Genomic DNA, 21,375 nt, shown 5'->3' on the forward strand with positions numbered 1-21,375 from the left:
ATGTTAAAAGAAAAGTACTTTATAATTATATCCTCCACAGTAATTATAAAATCTATTTAGAATTACAGCATTTTGTTCATATTTCATCAATATTCTTAGAATAGAAAAAACCATTTATTTGTTCCTGTATTAAAAATCTTTATTTTTGGGGATGGGGGGGAACCTCTTGAAACAAGGTAGACAAACTGGCTGGGCTCTACAATATCCATATGCGCACAGGCTGTTTCTGTAATACTGGAGCTTGTCAGCAGCACTTGGGGATAAGCCATGATGACATCAAAAAGAACCTACAGGTCTGTATGTGTTCAGTGCATCAGTTCTACCCACTAAAGTAAATAGAATCATGCTGCATCTGTTCCATTAATTTTCCCACTGTTTCTAAGCAAGTATACCCAACAAAGTGCCATCGTATTAAAAAAACCATTAACATAAAAATAAATATAATTTACTAGTTTATGTGCAATGCAAAACTCTTTATGCAAAGTTATTCTATTTAATGTAATGAAGTATAATTATGGTTTAAATTAGCTATGAAAATTAGGAGACAGCATAGGAAGTATCAATTGTGAATATGTGCAGATGGCCCTGCTGTCTTTGGGCACTTGCAGAGTCATGGATGCAGGGACATGAAAGGACAGCAAGGAAAACACCCAGTGTCCTAACCCACCCAGAAGGGAACATTTTTAGCTACTTCTGCTTTCTCTCTTCTTATTTACAGTGTGCCAGACTTACTGGGTAAAATCTTTATCATATCTGTGTCAGCTTTGCTGGGTGGATTGCTTATGTAATCAGAAAGAATAAATATAAAGATTTCTTGTCATTCGGGGCTTCTCTCTCTTAGAGGAGCCCGTCTTTGTTCAGCTGAATAAAAATGTAAAGCTGAAAGGCAACTTCTGGTTTCCTGTATTTTTTATCAAGTAAAACCTCAGAACCTGCAGAACAATTTACTAGTTTATGTGCAATGTAAAACTCTTTATGAAAAGTCATTCTAATTAATTATGGTTTAAATTAGCTATGAAAAAATCTCTTAAATTTCTCATTGCACAATTAAATTTGTATTGTAAACAATATACATACATTTAAACTTCTGACCCAAATTAATTTAAGCTTCATGTATTTAGATGGAAACTTTTGAGAACCAAATCATTTTCCTCTGATGTGACTATCACCAAACCTATTTTTTTACTTTTCTTTATCCTTTTTTACTTTTGTATTCTTAGTGATGGTTTTGTTTTGTACTCTGCATGTTTTGGCTTGTACTTTTTCTGTGTAAGCCATGAAGAGGCTTTTGATTGCATAAGCATAGAAATCTGTTAAATGGATGGGTTAATTTGCTTGATTTTGATGTTGATGATGGGTCAACCCAGACCCAGTACCTCTTTGAGGTACAAAGATTTTTAAAGTTTTCCATACACATATACACACACAGGGCATTTTTTGTCATAGAATGCCCAGAACCTTTTTCGGATGGAATCTTGTGGGTTAGGCAAGGCAGGTTGTATTACATGTGTGAGTTCCGGCACCTTTTTTTTACACAAAAAAGCACTACACACACATAATATAAGTCTGTATACCCCTGTTAAATGTCTGGGTTTTGAGATGTAATCATATCAAAATAAATCACTTCAGAATTCTTTCCATTTTAATATAACACATATGCTGTATAAGTCCATTTAAAAAACTGAAATCTTTTAGAGGAAAGATAAAAATACTAAAATGTCTGTATAAGTGTTCATACCCTCTTAGTAGTAGAAATGTGGTTGTGTTCAGAATTAACAAATCACATTCAAATTGACGGCAAATAGTAGTCAGTACAAACCTGCCATCAGTTAAAATGACTCTGATCAAGACCATATAAATTTTCGCTGTTCTAGAAGGATTTTTTCTGACATTTACTTAGTTGCCTTTTACAGCAAAAGCCATAGTAAAGTCTGCAAAGATTTTAGAAAGCATCAAAAGCATCTGACTATTGGAAGCTATCAGTCAGAAGAAGAGTATTAAAAAAATCCAAGACTTTGGATATAACATGGATATACTTTGCTTCAACAAAGTATTAGTTTAATGCTATGCATCTTTACGTAGTCATATTATTCTAGTTTTTTATTGTTATTTTCTCCCTAAAAGATTTCAGTTTGTTTTTGAGTTTAATTGTACAGCTTATATGTTAAAGGTGGAAAGAATTTTGAAGTGATTTATATTGGTCTGATTTTTTTACATCTCAAAAACCTGACATTTTAACAGCAGTGTGCAGTAGACTTTCTATTTCTAGTGTATTTTGATATGTTTAATATTTTTCTTATGACACTAACATTTTATGAGTTTTGAGACAACTTGAGACACTTTGAATTCCTTATTTTCATAGATCCTACATCTCCCAACAAATTGACATGGGGTAGAAGTGTTCTTGATAATACTTTTTTCTGTTTCTCAAACCCATCGAATTATAAGTTGGAAGAGACCAGGACAAGAAACCAAATAAAAGCACATTTGACAGATAGCTATCTTTTTATCCAAGGATAAGGAACCATAATTTCTCTAGCAAATTGGTTTCTCTGTCAAATGGCTTATAGTTACAATGCCTTTTCAAGTATCCAGCTATCCTGTACCTCTGCATTTCAGTTTTGCTTCTCAAATTATTTTTAATCCATTTCTTTTTAAGCTGTCAAGTTTGTCAATATTATTTCTCCTAGGTTATTAACTATCCCACTTTAAAAAACCAGACCAAGATAAATCACTTCAGAATTCTTTCCACCTTTAACATATAAGCTGTACAATTCAACTGAAAAACAAATTGAAATCTTTTAGGGGGAAAAATGACAATTAAAAAATAGAATAATATGACTGCATAAAGATGCATATCTTTAAACTAATATTTTGTTGAAGCAAAGTATATCCATGATATATCCAATGTCTTGGATTTTTTTTGTATCAACTGCACCTCATCTAAATGATTAATAAAAATGTTGAGAAATATAGGTACCAAGACTGATCCTGATGATAAGCAAGATTTATGATAAAACACCTTGCTTCCGTTGATGTAAAACCATCACTGTACATTTGGCTTGAATTATTTTTGATCCAGCTGTGTTTCTCATTAATTTGTCCTGACATTAAATTGTAAATATATTCTATATTATCACTGATATATATTATGACTACATAAACCTGTATTGTCATTGTTCTGAGATTATTAAATTTTCCTTTTCTGAAATCTTACATATGCATTTTTTCTAGATTCAGCTTCAGTTCCTTTTAAGATTAAGAACATCAGTATATCATAGTCAATTAATTCCAAAGTTCCTGCTACTTCCAGAAATTAGTTTTCCCTATTGATCTGTACAGTTAAAGATAGCTGATCCTCTTCTGTCTTCCTCTATCATTTAAGAACACAATATTCACAATTTTCATAACCTCCTGTTTCTGTGAAGGTTATTTCACACATCATGAATAATCAGGAATGTAATTCTATGGAAAATTAGATAAAGAAAGATGGTTCTTATTTTGGACAAAGGTTACTAAATCAACTATGCCATTAAAGCATTTAGACCCGGGGTTTCAAACTCACCACATCATGTGATGTGTCGTGACGTATCACAACTTTTTTTCCATTGCTGGCAATGGGGTGGGCGCAGCTTCCGTATGATGAAACCAGCCTGGGAATCGGCAGTTTGATATCCCTGATTTAGACTATGTTTATAGAGAATCTTTCTGCTGTAGCTTTAGTAAACTATGTCATATTTTAACAAAATTTACAAAATATGTTTTTATTTTGTTCCTAAATAGGCTGGTCATGTGTGCGGAGATGACATAGATGTAATTGATGGACAACCCACTGGGTCTGTAAGAATTTCATTTGGCTATATGTCTACATTTGAAGATGTCCAAGCCTTCCTGAAATTCATTATAAGTATTAGATTACCTGCTTTCAACTTAGTAAAATGTCCACTCCAGAGGGAGATTGTTCCAAAGATCACATCATTTCCAAGATGGGATAGCAATACTCATGGTGAGAAGAATGCAACTGAACAGCCTCTGGAAAGGATAATCAAGAATTTACAGCTAAGTGACCACTATGCATCAGTGATAAAACCAGAAGGAAATCTGCTTTTGACTAAAAGCTATGCAGAAATCAACATACCTAAAGTTCTTACTAACTCAGTAGAAGTGCCAAATGGTAGAAAGACAATTACAATCACCAATATTTACCTGTACCCAATCAAATCATGTGCTGCATTTGAGGTAAATGGTTTCAGTAATATTTTATAGTCATGTGTAATATCAGAGCTGGAGAATTTTTTAGAGGTTATAACAAATAAATATAAAAATAAGTAACATAAAAAACTTTGTGGTTTGGAAATTCCAAAGTAAATTAGGCCAAGAGAAATTAGACCAAAAGAAAGTTTCTTTCCAAAATTATGTTAACATATACATCGAAGTAAATAACTCAAATATAATTAAAATTATACTAAGATCTTGATTGTTACAAAGAGAATTCAAAATATCCCTGTCTAACTTGTGTTTATCACATTAGAATCTTACCCTTGCCTCACTATTGATTTTGTAGTTATAGTGTTAGAAAACTTGCTTTTTTCTCTCCCTGGTATGCATAGCCTATGACTTCTTTATTCAACTTTTTTAAAAACAAAATGATACCATTAGGAATGCATTACAGAAAGCAGAGGGCCAGCAGAAAGAAATGAGACAAATAGTTTAGGAACAGGTAACTGTCGCTTTCCATATACAGCTCTTACAATTCATCTTGCTGCTAGGACTGTTGAAAACTGAGGTTCATATATCTGAAATACCCCACGTTATTTTCCTTTTGGTTAATATTTTTAACATTCAGTATAGGATTATTTTGCTTTTTTCTGTGAAGAAAAAAATAGGAACTCTATTTCACTTTTTATATATTCCAATAAGGGATAAGTACTTCAAAATTAAACCAGAACTTGATTTAGATTGCTAAAGCACTAGAATGCAACTTTTTATTGGCCATCAACCTACTTAATAGTATCTTCCAAGAACTTTAGACTGAATTGAAGAATGTAGGATAATGACATGAAGTTGGCAAGATTATAGCATGAATATATAGACTAGTCAATGACTTTGGAGAACAAATGCCTTTTTTAAAAAAAACAACCTTTTTTATTTAAATGATTTTGCAAATCTTTTAAATTTACTATATAGTTTTCTTGTTTCCTATCTCTAAATGGCAGGAGATTGAAATTTGATTATTCACCCAGAAAGAAGCCTGCAACTGCAGAAAGAAGTTAAACTGCCTTAAAGTGTGCCATGTACATAAGACAATATACTTACTTTACTGTTGTAATGAGCTGAAAACAAATACACATATATGTCAGGTTTTTTAAAATGTTACTCAATGTCTGTTGACTAAATAGCAGTTCCATTTTCCTTTGCATTCTTTAGGTTATGCAGTGGCCTATTGGAAATCAAGGCTTGCTGTATGACCGAAACTGGATGGTTACAAATCAGAATGGAGTTTGTCTTACTCAGAAGCAGGAACCACGACTTTGTCTTATACAACCTTTAATTGACCTGGAGCAAAATGTGATAATCATCAAAGCAGAAGGTTGGTATGCACAGGTTGTTTCTTCGACTGTGAAAGGGTTATCAAAAATATTCATCCTATAAGATTTTCATTTTAGATAGATCATGTCAGGAAATAGTGGTTCTATAATTGTGTTTAGTACTCTTGAAAAAAATATTGAGTCATAGCAAATTGAAATCAGTTATTAATCTCTGTTTCAAGATATTCTTGAGAAATACTGGATTTATTAAACTAGCACTTTGAATGGGATACAGAAACTGACTTGCACCCAATGGGTAGAAAGATGGCAAAGTACTGGCATAATATATTGGTATATGTCAGTTCCATTGATCAGTCTAACTGCCTCTGTTTTTTAAAGGTTGCCCCACATACAGTGTATTGCAATAAACTGACCAGGAAATTATTGTAACATGAATAAACTGTTGCAAGGTTGTCTCTGTCCAAGTGTAGAGAGTAAAGAAGATGATCTTGATAGAAAGAGGGAAGATCTGTTATTAGGCAATAGATAGAAAAACATTGCAAAAAAACAGATAGGGGTTATGGGTCTGATAATCAATTTTCACAGGATCAGACTTCAGGAAGCATTGTTCTATGACATGGAAGAAAGGAATTTTTATCTTAAAGTTTGTTGCTCTGGGCATATGTCTGCACTTGTTCTCAGTGCAGCGTATCTTACCAGCCCCACCCACTCTTCATTTGTATCTGTACCTTCTCTTCCATCCTCCTCAGCTGTTGCTGTGACTAATAATATAGTGGTCTGTACATTTTTTAAAAAATGCTGTGATGGTCTGAAATTTTCCAGTTCCTGATCTTTCCAACATCTTCTCTTTTCTCCCTCCCCTAGTTTCCACCCTTACAGAACTGAGTCAAGAATCACATATTTTAAAGTTGCCAAGATTGAGAAACATTGTCTTATTTTTATTTATGAAATGTGTTGTTGCCCATCTTGCTACAAGGCGACTCTAGACATGATAAGTGATACTTGTATAAAGATAGTCTTAACACAACTGAGACTGGAATTTCAATTGTAAGTCATTACAGTTGCTAAGTGAGATTGGAATTGTGTTATTCAACAACTGCAATCCCAGCAGTCACATTACTGTTATTATACAGAGTGAGGGTGCTTCAGGGTGTGTGGGATGTCCTGGGAGGCCCAGCACAGGTACATGAGCTGGTGGTCTGTTGGAGTATAATGCAAAGCCACAGCTGCCACAACTCAGGACTGCAATACATCACTCATCGGTGGAAGCACTGGGCCTAGCAAGCAAAAGCCCCAGGCCTTGACTTTCAGCCCTAGCCCTGCCATTGCCATTAAGGAATATTGCCCAACTCCCTATCTTTTTTCTTTTTTTTCCTTTTGGTTCCATTATTTTATTCAAAGAAAGTTAAAATACAAAACTACAAAAAAGAAAACACACAAAATAAAGAAGACATTAAAAAACTAACACATATACACATGTTATCCCCATTAGTTGAATACTGATTGATACATTACTACAATATTACTTTCCCACCCTTGGAGAACAGACCCAAAATATTTAAACTACTAAATATATTTGCAAATTAATAACTTGTCATCTGTATGTTATATTAATGACAACAAAGTTAACAAGAACAACAGTAATAATACAAAAGCAAAACTAAGTTTTAAAATTCTATCTTAACAAATTGTTATTGTAATCAACTCGTAGAAAATATACCACAGCATCTTATCTATCCCAAATTGTCTCAAGAGTTAGTAGTAATTTGTCCTGGATCAAATATTCATGTTTGTTTCTTAATACCATCTTTTATCAATTGCTGTTTGGTTAAATATAATAAATTCAATCTACAAGGTTGGTCTGTCTTTCCCCCCCCCCAAAAAAAATCCAGATAATATTGTTTGCCATTAAGTGTGATAAATCTATTCCCCAGTGTCCTTCAGTCCTAGGGAAAACCAGTTTATCACTTCTTTACTCAATTAGGTTGCTGCTGTTGTAAAAAAAAATGCAGGCTGGAACTTCAGGGAGGCCTATGCACTCTAGGTCTGTACAGTGCATATTTCTTTCCAATGATCTACTGCTTTCAAACCACATTTCTTTTGTGAACCTAATTTAGCACAATATTTCCACTGACATTATCATTTCATCTAAATTTTTAAAAAAGTTTTCAACTAATAATTGCATGTTACTAAATGGTCTTTTTTCAGATATCAGCCACATTTGTTTGTCTGTAATCTGATACATTGTTGTTATGTGTAACTTGGCAACAATAAATAAGAGAACAGAAAGAACAAAAACGTGAAGGAAAGAGAAGAAATAGATAAAGAAACGGAAAGTATCTAAATATTTCTATCCAAAGTTAAGAGAAAAATTAAAGAAATAAGCTCCATGTATTTTGCAAATTAATAAAATGCAAAAACTCTGGGCTGAGGATCCAATATAGATGTAAATTTAATAAAGCACTTTCACTATCCTTACAGAAAAGCAAACTTTATTCAAAACAACAAAATATAGGGTAAAAGAAAAAAAAAGCAAATAAAGTTCACAGGCGGCTAAAATAAATCAGCATTCAACCAGCCAGTGAATTTTTAAAGATAAAAAGCAAAGTGAAACAAAAAATTCAAAAATCGAAGTTAAAACTCAGGCATGCTTTAGATAACAAACTGCTAAGGAGGAGGATGGATGACCAGTGACTTTCCAACTTCTCCTGGGAATCTTCCCAGGTGGGTCCACAGCCATCCAAAAGCCATCTTGGGTCATTCCTAAGTGCTGCTATTCAAATCCAGGGAGCAGCACTGCCAGAGAACCACTGTTTAGCAGCAGTCTTGAGGAGGAGCCCCTTGCCTATCTTTTTTCCAAGGCTGTCCTACACAGTGGCCTTGCTGCAGTGCCAAGCCTGAGCTTCAACTAGAATCTCAGCCATTTGCTACATCTCCAGTCAGCAGCCCTAGCATTGCTGCTGCCACGCACAAATGCAGCCTTGTGCCATTTTTCAAGGCATGTGAGTCATGGTAAAGAGCATGATTGCTCCATCAACCAGCACTCTTGAGGATCTGACACATATTGCTTATCTTTAGACATTTTTCTCCTGCTGTTAGGAGGGCAGCACCTATCCAGTTTAGGTTCTAGTTGCACATTCTAAAAACTACCTCATATCCATTTCTAATGAGCATTGGAAACCTTCCAAAGCATTGGATAGGCTATGTGGGGCTCTCCATAGCAAGAAATAAGAGCCTGAAGTTAGTGGGTCATGTTAGGGTAATTGCACCATTCTCCAAGGAGCAATTCCCCCATCCCCCAGCAGTTCTGATGGCCTGCTGTCTGCTACTTACCTTCTGGCATTTTTCTCATGCTGTTGAGAAGCCTGCATCTATCCAAGCCAGCTCCCCGTTACGCTGGGCCTTGTTTCCCAAAACCACTCCGTTTTCTAGTTCTAATGAGACTTTGAAAGTCTTTCAAAGCATTGGAAGGCTGTATAGGCCTCTCAACAGCTGGAGAAAAACATCTGAAAATAAACAGTGCATGACAGATTCTTGGGAGTCCTGGATGACAGGGGCATTAACATTGTTCCCCAAGTTTCATGTGCTTTGGGAAATGGCACAAAGCAGTATTTCTGAGTAGCAGTAGTGGCACTAGGTCTGAGTATGAGACCTGGGGTGGTGACAGCTGACTGAGACTGCCAAAGACCCAGGCTTCTACTTCAGGACCAGGTCTGGTGCAATGGCCAAGTTTAGTGATATGCAGGGTGGCCTAAATGGGGGGAGATAGGCAGGTGGGTTGCAGTACCCCCACAGTTATAAAGACATGCCTGCTGTCAAGCATCTGGATTTTAATCATATGACCATGGAGGCACTGTAATGTTTCTAACTTTGGGCATAAGTCATAAATATTTTCTAATTTTGAATGGTCGCTGAATGTTAAGCAAGGACTTCCTATAACGATAGAGCTCTGCTCACAGTAGGAAAAGCACAATGTCAGGAGGAGCAAGGCCCACCCCCACCTGATCCTATAGCATGGAGAGTGGAGAGAAGGAGGGAACAACACAAACAGGCTCAATTACTTGTGAGGAGAGTGTCCCGCCCCACTGCACAAGGCACACGTGGGGGTTGAGATTTAAGGAGATGCTGTGAGGTGGGGCATTTGCCGGGAACAAACGTTGAAACCTGGAAGGGATGTGTATTGTTGCTCTTGTTCTCTGCCTTTGGAAAACCTGGACACCTTGCCTACCGGACTGGCTGACCACGTGGATTGAATGTATTATGACCTCGGACTGTGTTTCGGATTCTCTCTTTGAAAACTGCTCAGGCAAGCTGGGATTCAAATGGACTTGTTAAGTTTTCTTGTTTGTTATCTATATGGCCTTGAGTATGTTCTTATAAGGGACGCAGTGGCTCAGTGGGTTAGGATGCTGAGCTTGTCGATCAGATGGTCGGCAGTTTGGCGGGTCAAATCACGAGTGCCGCGTAACAGTGAGCGCCTGTTACTTGTCCCAGCTTCTGCCAACCTAGCAGTTCGAAAGCACGTAAAAATGCAAGTAGAAAAATAGGGACCACTACGGTGGGAAGGTAACAGCGTTCCGTGCTCCTTCGGCGTCTAGTCATGCCAGCCACATGACCATGGAGACGTCCTCGGACAAGTGCTGGCTCTTCAGCGTTGAAACAGAGATGAGCACCGGCTCCTAGAGTTGGAAACGACTAGCAGGCATGTGCGAGGGAACCTTTACCTTTATACCTTTATGTTCTTATACCAATCACGCTGTATTGAAACTGCTGTGTGTGTGTTCTGTTGTTGGAGGCTTGCCAGCAAACATGGGATCATATGGAGGAAATTTGCAGCAATTAAAGAATTGTTTACATTGCCAGCTGATTGAATTGCCTTTGTGCTGTGCCCTGGGTCATCACAGAGACATAACACTAGTCAATTTTATGAGGCATGAGGAATTCAATAAATTATATATAAATTATAGTTTATATTTTGAAATATGTTGGTTCATGAAAATAGAACTAGTGTTTTATCTATTAATATTTATGCCATTTAAATGTAGTATTTATTAGTTGAAGAAAATATGTTTTTTCTTCTGTGTAAGCTCTCATATGGTGGCTAGTCAATATATGATCCAATGTCTAGTGAGGAGCACCACAGTCACATTCACGGGAGGATACTCTACCACACTTAAACAAAGAATCACAACAAATGCCATGCAAGGTGTGAATCCTATTGAGAGTATTCAAATGCTGGCGGGTGGCATTGAAAGCTGCTAATTTTTGGATGCGGTGGCTCAGTGGGTTAGGACACTGAGCTTGTCGATCAGAAGGTTGGCAGTTTGGCGGGTCGAATCCCGAGTGCTGCGTAATGGAGTGAGCGCCTGTTACTCGTCCCAGCTTCTGCCAACCTAGCAGTTCAAAAGCACGTAAAAATGCAAGTAGAAAAATAGCGACCACTACGGTGGGAAGGTAACAGTGTTCCGTGCGCCTTTGGCGTCTAGTCATGCCGGCCACATGACCACGGCCACATCCTCGGACAAGCGCTGGCTCTTCGGCTTTGAAGCTGTTCATTCAGACAGAGCCACAACATTCAGCTGTAGAATAATCCAATCCCAATGCTGATCTTCTGAGCATAGAAGCAGAGGCTCCCTGAAGTATGTAATTTCTAGTATTAATTTTTGCTGCTGTATTTCTTGTAAGGGAGAGTTCGATCCAGCATTACACCAAGTTATTTTCAAAAGGGTTGTTAGGCAGCAGGCTGTTATTGAAGTACCGTATATACTTGAGTATAAGCCGAATTTTTCAGCCCACTTTTTGGGCTGAAAAATCCACTTCGGTTTATACTCCAGTGAACAAAAAAAAAAGAACTGTCCCTTCGTTCGGGCCAGGCTGCTGAGAGAAGGGAGCGGCAGAGCCTTGCAGAGCTGGTAGAGGTGGCGGCAGTCCAGCGTTGTTTCTCCCCCTCGTGCGTGCGTGTGTGTGTCAGACCCACGGGAATGGCTGGTAGGGAAGCGGCATTCCGGCATTCCCCCCCTTCCTGTGTGTCGAGCCCACGGGGCTTGACACACAGAAACGCAAATGCCGGACTGTCGCCACCTTTACTAGCCATTCCTGCGGGTCTGACACACACACACACACACACACACACACATGCCGCCGGGCTCGGCTCCTCGGCAGGAGGGGCAGCCCCCGCCACGCCCCCCTCCCCTCCTGGCCCGCAGCGCCGTGCCGCCGCCGCTTCCTCCGGGCAAGTCGGGGGGGGCTTGCGGGGCGAAGGCACCGGCCGGGGGGCAGGCAGGGCGGGAGGGCGGCCGCGCAGCTCAGCGCCGCCCCGAAGCCACAGCCAGCCGCCGCCGCTCGTGTCCCAGCAGAGAGAGCCTGTCCTGCGGAGCGCGCTCGCTTGCTCACCCGCTGCCTCGCCCGGGACCAGCGGCGCCGCCCCAAAGCCACAGCCAGCGGGCGAGCGAGCAAGCGCGCTCCGCAGGGCAGGCTCTCTCCGCCGGGACACGGGCAACGGCGGCTGGCTGTGGCTTTGGGGCGGCGCCGCTGGTCCCGGGCGAGGCAGCGGGCGAGCGAGCAAGTGGGCTAGGCAGCGGGCGAGCGAGCGAGCGCGCTCCGCAGGGCAGGCTCTCTCCGCCGGGACACGGGCGGCGGCGGCTGGCTGGCTTTGGGACGGTGCCGCTGGTCCTGGGCGAGGCAGCGGGCGAGCGAGCGAGCGCGCTCCGCAGGGCAGGCTCTCTCCGCCGGGACACGGGTGGCGGCTGGCTGTGGCTTCGGGGCGGCGCTGAGCTGCGCGGCCGCCCTCCCGCCCTGCCTGCCCCCTGGCCGGTGCCTTCGCCCCGCAAGCCCCCCTGACTTGCCCGGAGGAAGCGGCGGCGGTGCGGCGCTGCGGGCCGGGAGGGGAGGGGGGCACGGCGGGGGCTGCCCCTCCTGCCGAGAAGCCGAGCCCGGCGGTGTGTGTGTGTGTGTGTGTGTGTCAGACCTGCAGGAATGGCTAGTAAAGGTGGCGGCAGTCCGGCATTTGCGTTTCTCTGTGTGTCAAGCCCCGTGGGCTCGACACACAGGAAGGGGGGGAATGCCGGAATGCCGCTTCCCTACCAGCCATTCCCGTGGGTCTGACACACACACACACACGCACGAGGAGGGAAACAACGCTTGACTGAGGGAAACAACGCTTGACTGCCCCCCCCACACACACATGCGCACGAGGAGGGAAACAACGCTTGACTGAGGAGGGAAACACACACACACACACGCACGAGGAGGGAAACAACGCTTGACTGAGGGAAACAACGCTTGACTGCCCCCCCCCACACACACATACAGACATGCGCACGAGGAGGGAAACAACGCTTGACTGAGGAGGGAAACACACACACACACACGCGCACGAGGAGGGAAACAACGCTTGACTGAGGAGGGAAACACACACACACACACACACACACGCACGAGGAGGGAAACAACGCTTGACTGAGGAGGAAAACAACGCTTGACTGCCGCCTCCCTAGCAGACCTCCCCATTCCTGTTAGAAATGGATCCCAGTACTTCTAATCCTGCACCAAAACAAAAACGCAGGTCATACGAAGCTGCTTTCAAACTAAAGGTTGTGTCAAGAGCAGAAAAAAGCAATAACAGTATTGCAAGTAGGGAATTTGGTGTTGATGAAAAACAAGTGAGGGAGTGGCGGAAAATGAAAGCTGACTTGGAAAAGATTCCAAAGGCAAAAAAAGCTCAACGTGGTTTAACAACTCCATATGGGGCTCCAGAGACTGAATTGCATAAATGGGTTATGGAGTGTCGTCAAAATGGTTACTGCGTAACACGCATGGGAATTCGCTTACGGGCCCTTCAAATGGCTAAAGATGACAAATTAAAAGTACCAGGCATTGAAAATTTTGTTGCGTCAGCAGGATGGTGTACTGGCTTCATGAATAGGCATGGCCTATGTTTGCGGCAAAGAACAAAGATTTCACAGAAGTTGCCAAAAGACCTTGATGAAAAAGTGATGTCATTCCATTCATTCATCATAAAACAAAGAAAGATCCATAACTATGACCTGGGAGATATTGGGAATATGGATGAAACACCTATGACCTTTGATCTTCCAAGCAACAGAACCGTGGCAAGTTTGGGAGACAAAACTGTTTTACTCAGAACCACAGGTAATGAGAAAAACCATTTTACAGTTGTTCTGTCATGTTTGGCTAATGGAACTAAGCTGCGGCCTGTCATTATTTTTAAAAGAAAGACCTTGCCTAAAAAGGTCAAATTCCCACCACGAATTACAGTGCGCCCACATGTTAAAGGCTGGATGGATGAAGATGGAACAAAAAAGTGGCTGGAAGAAGTTTGGAATGGACGACCAGGAGCAGCCTTAAAGAAAAAACCATCAGATATGTTCAGAGCCCACACATCTGATGACATAAAAACATTGGCAAAGTCTTCTCAAGTTACTTTAGCCGTTATTCCAGGTGGGCTTACATCTGTATTACAGCCCTTAGATGTGTGTTTAAATAAACCTTTCAAAGACCGTGTGCGAAAGATGTGGTGCGAATGGATGTCATCTGGTCAAGCCCGACTAACAAAAGGTGGAAATATGATGAAGCCTGACATAGAACTGATAGCAAAGTGGGTTCGTGATGCATGGGAAGAGATTCCAGAGGACATGGTGAAGCACGCCTTCAAGAAATGTGGCATAAGTAATGCTATGGATGGCAGTGAAGACAGTGCTTTGTATGAGGACGACAGCTGTGATAGTGATGACAGCGAACTCTGTGACAATGTATATGATGATAACCTCACACCAGCTACAGCTGAAGCTCTGTTTGGAGATACAGATGAGGAGGAAGAATCCAGTTTTGAAGGATTTTGATGCTTGTGTTTTAGCTTGGTTGCTTATTGAGTTAAGGTTTTTGTACATTTAAAGTTATTGTTAATACTTTAATGTTATATATTGTTTTTGTTGAATATACTGATAATATATTGTTTTTGTTGACCCTCTTTTCCACATGCCTCAATTAAAGCAATTTTATTGTTATCTACCTGTATTTTTATCTTTGAAATTTACCGTGAGCTGCTGCATTTCCCAGCCTCGGCTTATACTCGAGTCAATAACTTTTTCCAGTTTTTTGGGGCAAAATTAGGGGTCTCGGCTTATGCTCGAGTCGGCTTATACTCAAGTATATACGGTATACCTTCAGGATTATTTTTGCTTTGTTATTAAGGTGGTAACACACTGACGTGGAAAAACCCAATGATAAAGACAAGAGACAGCAACACAAAACAATAATTCTTACTTTAAGATTCAAAGGTTTATTTTACTAATAATTTGGAACATAGCAAGCATAATAACACATTATCACATACATTAATAACCCATTGCAATGAGGACCATATGGTATAGTAGAATCCAAAAGGACAGCTATAGGCCAATGGCAAATCAATCAGATCCACTCCCAACTTTTATACCCTTTCTTGTTCTAAGACTGTAGTCAGATTGTCCACTGACTTTGCTGACTTTTTACTGACCCCCTGCTCACTTACTTTCCACATATACTTTCTGCTGAACATAACTTTCTACATGTACCCATGTACATTGGAACCTGCATCCATCAGCTACTTTCAGTTCCCTATTTCTCCCACAGTTACAATACTCATGTTCCAAATATACATAGAACTATCTACTTTGCGATTTCATATTGCACAAAGCTCATATTGCACAAATAGTACATTCGTATTGTGAAATAGTATAAAGTTCAAGTCAAAGCTTTGTTTTAAATCACTATTGTGGGGCCTATCTCAGGTTTGCTTCAGCCACATCTTGTTATATGAAGAGGGGACTATATTTTCATCTCCCACAACACTGTTTCTGTTTTAGTCATACTTGGGATGAGCTTCCAGTCACCAAAGAACTTCCCCAGAGCTTTTAGTCTTCTGTGAGGGAGCTGTCACCATCCTTCATACGTTTCATTTGGGTTGCTAGGGCCTGGTTATCCATGTAATTTCCGTCCTTTTGTATTTGGCATGTTAGATATGTATAAACTGAACAATGTGGGAGCCAGCACAGAGTCCTGTAGTAGGCCATTATTTAATCTTCTCACTCCCCCCCATTATTATTTGAAAAGTCTTGTTACTCAGCACATTATTAATAAGATGGATAGTCTTTTGACATGAGATGATGATCAGTTGTAATTTGTACAATAAATCTTCCTTTCAGACTGTGCTATAACGCTGCAGTCAGGTTCACAAAACTACTGTGGTTTTAAGGCCTCATTGGAATCCTGCTTCAATATGACTTGGTAGACTCAGCACCTGTTCTTTGCAGTTTCAATTTTGTTGAAATCCTGTTTGTTCCACAGGGAAATGTCCTTCAGTTGTAGGACTGATCCTGCTAAGAGTAGTCTTTCTAAGAGTTTATAGTAAGAGCTTTAAAAAGCTATTGGGTGGTAGTTTTCTACTGTCTTTTGAATTGCCTAGTTTTAAAACTGATACCATTTGTGCCATATTAAAATGTGTTGGTAAGCAGTTGCTGGAAACGATATGAGTAAAACCTAAGTAAGGCATGTCAAACACACGATGTCACATGACATCGTGCAACGTATCGTAACTTTTTCCCCATTGCCAGCAATGGGGTGGGTGTGGTTTCAGCGTGACACATTCGGCCTGTAGGCTGGCAGTTTGACAGGCCTGACATAAGTGATGGATTTATATGTGTGTTGCCCACAGTTTATCAGGAATTCCAGGTGGAAGGCATCAAATCCTGGTGGTTTACTGCATTTGATGGTTTTGATAACAGTATTAACTTCATCTGCAGTGAAAGGGCATGAATAGTTTTGCATGTTTATCATAATGTCCTGAGCATTCTCTTTACGTAAATGGTATGCTCCTTGTTTCTTGGTGCTTTGGAGAGGGAGAAATTCACAAGTCAACTTGGTCAGTGTTTATCTCAGGTGTCTGTCATGCTGGATGGCTAGTACCACTTGTTTTTGCAACAGGCTCCATGCCCTCCTGCTGGATTTTTTGAAGTTCAGCGATTCTGTGGTGTGTTCCCATTTTAGGTGCAGAACCTCATCTAATCTTTGTAATAGGTTCTTAGTGATTTCTGAGTCTTCATTCCATTGGAATGATTGAAAGAATTCTTCAATATTGTCACTCCATCCAGGAATATAGTCTTTCCTATGCACTGTAGGGATGTGTCTTAGCTATAGAAATTATTGCCTTCACGAACCTGTAAAAGTTCTGACTTTTTTTGTGGGATCCATTGTATAATTTTGTCAAGATCTTCAGCATATTTGGAAGTTTGGCCTCCTGGAAGTTCTATCTAGGCTTTGGAATGGAATGGGTTATGGGAATCTGTAGTCCAGTGTCCAGCAAGATAGGATGGTGCTGGCTTTGTGGAAATTCATTCATTACCTTTCTGTAAATGGGAATAGTCTACATCTGGTCCCTCCATAGTAAAACAGAGATCCAGATTTGTTTCACTTTTCCAGGCCACTGATTTAAATGTATTCTTTTTAGTTTTGCATTGAAAATCAATTGGACGTTGTTCATCTCTGCCCAGTCAAGCTGTATCTCATCATTTTCATCAGAAGCTGAATACTTTTTTAAATTATCTTTGACTTTTGTTGCAAGTCTTTGTTCATTCTGAGTCTTTGCTTTCCTGACTTCGTCTTTGCAGATTCTGGCTATCTGATATTCTGCCTTAGTTATGTGTCCCTCTTTCCACTTTTTGTACTTGTTCTTTTTGTCTTTCAGTTTATCAGAGAGATCTTTGTGTAGCCATGCTAGTTTCTTCTTGGATTTCTTGTTTTTTTTTCCAGTGGTATTATGCTGGTCTGGACTTTTATGATCATATTTTTCAGAGTTCCCCAAGCTTCTTGAGTTGTTTTCCCCTTTAGGATTTTCATCCAAGGAATCTTTCCCAAGCTCTCTTGAGTTTGTTAAAATCAGCTTTTTAAAATTTAAGACTCTGGTATCATTATGTTCTATTGCTTGTGATTGCATTATATTGAATTCCAGTATGACATGGTCAGTCTCACACAAGATTCCTGCAGTTTCAACTCCCTCTATCACTTCTATGTTCATGAGAATTAAGTCTAGTCTAATATGGCTGTCCCTCTAGTTCCCTCCTCTACCCTTTGGAGAACAAAATTGTCAGCTAGGTTGGTCAGAAACCTATTTGATTTTTCTCTTGGTGCAGAATTAGTCTTCTAGTTGATGTCAGGGTAATTGAAGTCCCTCATTACTATTGTCTTGTGTTTCCTACATATATTTGTTAATTGGTTAGTAAAAACTACATCTATTTTTTCTGCTTGCTTGGGTGGCCTATGGCACCTTTGGCAATGTCATTCTTTTTTTGTTTTATGTTGACCCATATGCATTCTAGGAAATTTCATCTTTGGTCTCATGCATTTCTGTAGCAATATAGTGGTGTTTTACATACAGTGCAACTCCATCTCATCTTTTATGGGGTCTAGTTTTTTTTAACAGTTTGTATCATTCTATCAGTATGTTCCAGTCATGGATTTTATACCACCATGTTTCAGTAATTCCAATTATATCACATCTACCTTCATGTATTAGTAATTCAGGTTCACCCTATGTGTTCCCCAGACTTTGATCATTTATATATAGGCATTTGAGATCTTTATGTCTGACTCTGGGTATGCTTCCTATGTCTCCTATTTGGTGTTTGGGTTTGTCATCCTTCCCATCCCTACTTACCTCATTATTTGATTTGTTTTCTAGGGTTTTGGGTTGGAATTAGGTCCTGGAGATCCTAAAGATTGGTCACCCTACCCCCTCAATTTTAGTTTAAAGACCTTATGATAAGTTGACCCAGTCATTTTCCAAAAACATTCTTCCTAGTTTTTGTGAGGTGCAGCCCATCCCTTGCCAAAAGTCCATCATAGAGGTAGTGGAGACCATGGTCCAAGAATCCAAAGTTCTTTTGGCGATACCAGCCTTTTAGCCAGTTGTTCACTTCTAGAATGCTTCCTTCGCAGTACAGATAAAAAAACTACTTGTGCACCTAATTCCTTGACTTTCTTGCCTAGCTGCTTGTAATCACTCAATATTTTTTTCACATCCATCTTAGTGTCATCCCTATATGTAGTATAGAAAAGGATAGTAATCTGTGGGTTTTATTGTTTTGGTTATGTTCTCAGCCACGTCTTTGATTTTTGCTCCATGGAGACAACATACCTCTCTGGATTGACTGCCTGGTCTACAGATGGTGGATTCTCTTCCTTGAGAATTGAAGTTAAGACTGGTCCTTTAAAAAATATTTATTTGCTAGTGATTTTTGTCTCTGTTCTTTTCATAGGAATGAATCCTATTTCTGTATCCTTAGACGAACATGGGGGAGCTTTAACAGAAATTTGTCAAAGCAAAGTTTGTTCTCACAGGTGGGTAGGACAGGTGCAAGAAGCAAAAATTTACATAATGAAAAACATTTCATAATGGAAAGGAGACTATAAACTACCTTTGGATGTAACATTAGTGAAATTATTTCATTATAATTTCTCACTAATACCAGTTAGAGCTGTAGATTCATAATTTCTCCATGTATGTATGTAAATATATGTCTTATAAGTAGCAGTAGTAGGATAGAGTAACTTGTTATAGAGGATGCAGTTTGAACACAAATGTGAAGCCTTGAAAGAATATGAAGATTTTTTTCTCACTTTGGAAGTCCTTTAAATCAATTTTTTTTTAAATTGAAAAGGTATGCTTGCATCAAATATTCATTGCTTTAAAATCAGACCTGTATCTTTTTCTTTTTCGGATCTTTTTCATTTTCCTCTTTTATCTCAAAAAAGAAAGGGAGAGACAAAAGAACACAAACAGATCTTTAATCAGTTTTTTTATTATCTCTAACTTTCAAACAATGGATAGTTATGGTAAAGCTAAGACAGAAAGGAAGTGCATGCTGCTAAGCAAAAACAAATTATGTAGCTAACCCTACAAAAGAGACAGGAATATCAATATATTGATTCTAAGGAAAAGGCCTAATGGCCTGAATGCCTGGAAACTATACTGATAATCCTTGACTTATCACCACAATTGGGATCAAAATTTCTGCTGCTAAGCAAGGCAATTGTTTAGAGCAAGGCTTTTCAACCAGTGATACGGGTATCACCTGTGGTACATTGGCACCTACCAGGTGGTACACGACCATCCTAGAAAAGTGGTAGTGGGGGAGGGGAATGAGCTGAACTGGTGGCAGCAGCACACAAGCCTGAGGAAGAGATGGCTGGAGCTGCAGGGCTGTCAGGGTTCAGTGGTAGCGCCAGGATCAGTGCTTCTTCGGGGCTGTCAGAGTTCAGCGGAAGTGCCAGGATCAGCATCAGGCTCCAGGTGGAGCTCAGCACTGATCCCGGTGCTTCTGCTGAGCCCAGAAGAAGTGCCGATCAGCTGAAATGTTGCAGCATCTCCAGTGTCTTGTGATTTACATTCAGATGTTTGGCAACTGATTCATATTTATGACGGTCACAGTGTCCCAGGGTCATGTGAAGTGACCAAAACCTGCTGCAACCACCCAGCAAAGGGGGGGGGAAATAAAAACCAAACACCCCCCCTGCCCCCCCCGGTGCCAATTCTCAACAGAAGTGCTCACAACAATGAAAACCTTGGACAGGAGGAAGAGTGCTGCCAGGCGGGCAGGCAAGTGTCTTGCTCAGCTGTGGCTTGTGGGGCACTTTTTTCAGTGCCATTGTAACTTCGAACAGTCACTAAGCAAACTGTTGTAAGTTGAGGACCACCTGTACTTCATCACTTTTTTCTTTTTTTTGGTCATCAAAGTTTTTGACACCTTGCTAGGTGACTGGTGATACTTGGATGTTGCCATATCCTAAAAGTGGTACAATGGGTGAAAAAGTTGAAAAGCCCTGGTTTAGAGAATTGCACCTGATATTACTTTTTTTGCCATGGTTGTTAGGTGATTCACTGTCGTTAAGTGAATCTTTCATTCATTAAGCAAATCTGAATTCCCCAATTGACTTTACTTGTTAGAAACCAGCTGGGAAGATTGCAAATGGCAATCACATGACTCTTTGGACACTGCAACCATCATAAATACATGCTAGTTGCCATGCACTAACTGAAGGGTTGCTGCCACTGTCATAAGTGCAAGGAGGTTACTTTTTTCAGCACTGTTGTAACTTGTACTGTACTACCTGTGCATGAAATACAGCATATAACTGGACATTTAGTGACTATTTGAAGTTATAACAGCACTGAAAAAAGTGACATGTGGACTTCCAGTTTTGCACAGTAACATCTGGTCACAGGCTTGTGGATTCTCCGCAATCCCGCAGGTAATTTTGCCCTGCCAGGGGACCCTAAATGGGTCCAAGTTGCCCCGGAAAAGTGACAAAGAAAGAAGGGTGCCTCAGCAGTTCTGGAATGATGATGGTCATTCTGTTTGACTTGGGGAAAGCCTTCTAACCCAACAGGAGCAAGGCCGTACTTCAGCGACCAGCTCAAGCTACTTGCAGCCGAAGTCAAAAGCACTAACCAGCACAACTGTGAACAGCGTGTTTGAAACTGGGTGAGGATTTGGCCTTCTCTTTTCTATTCTATATTTAATTTCCTGGAAAAGATCGCCAAGAAGCAAAATACCCCTGAAAGTGAAGGAGGGGGTATCCAGCCCACCCTAACAGAAATGGGAAGTGATATAAATATAAAATGTGAAATTTAAAACTTAAATCTGGATACATCTAATGTTGTTGAATGGTTAAGACTCTCATTCTAAAGGCAATTGTTAGTTTTGGAAATTGAAAAAAAATAGTTGCTGACATCTAGTGGTGTATGAAGACTATGACAACTATAACTTTC

General features: G+C 40.1%; 1 protein-coding gene across 1 annotated transcript in view; it reads left to right on the forward strand.

The window, feature by feature from the left end:
• MOCOS (molybdenum cofactor sulfurase) overlaps positions 1-21,375 on the forward strand; it is a gene marked incomplete at its 5' end in the record, with an annotated part of 151,329 nt that overhangs the window by 95,699 nt on the left and 34,255 nt on the right. The window contains 4 exons of the mRNA XM_081343490.1: positions 177-293; positions 3,784-4,239; positions 5,428-5,590; positions 18,863-18,944. Coding sequence (XP_081199616.1) covers positions 177-293; positions 3,784-4,239; positions 5,428-5,590; positions 18,863-18,944 — 818 coding nt within the window. The remainder of the gene's footprint in view (positions 1-176; positions 294-3,783; positions 4,240-5,427; positions 5,591-18,862; positions 18,945-21,375) is intronic.

This window comes from Vipera berus, assembly GCF_964194415.1.
Source record: "Vipera berus genome assembly, chromosome: Z".
NCBI classification, from domain to species: domain Eukaryota; kingdom Metazoa; phylum Chordata; class Lepidosauria; order Squamata; family Viperidae; genus Vipera; species Vipera berus.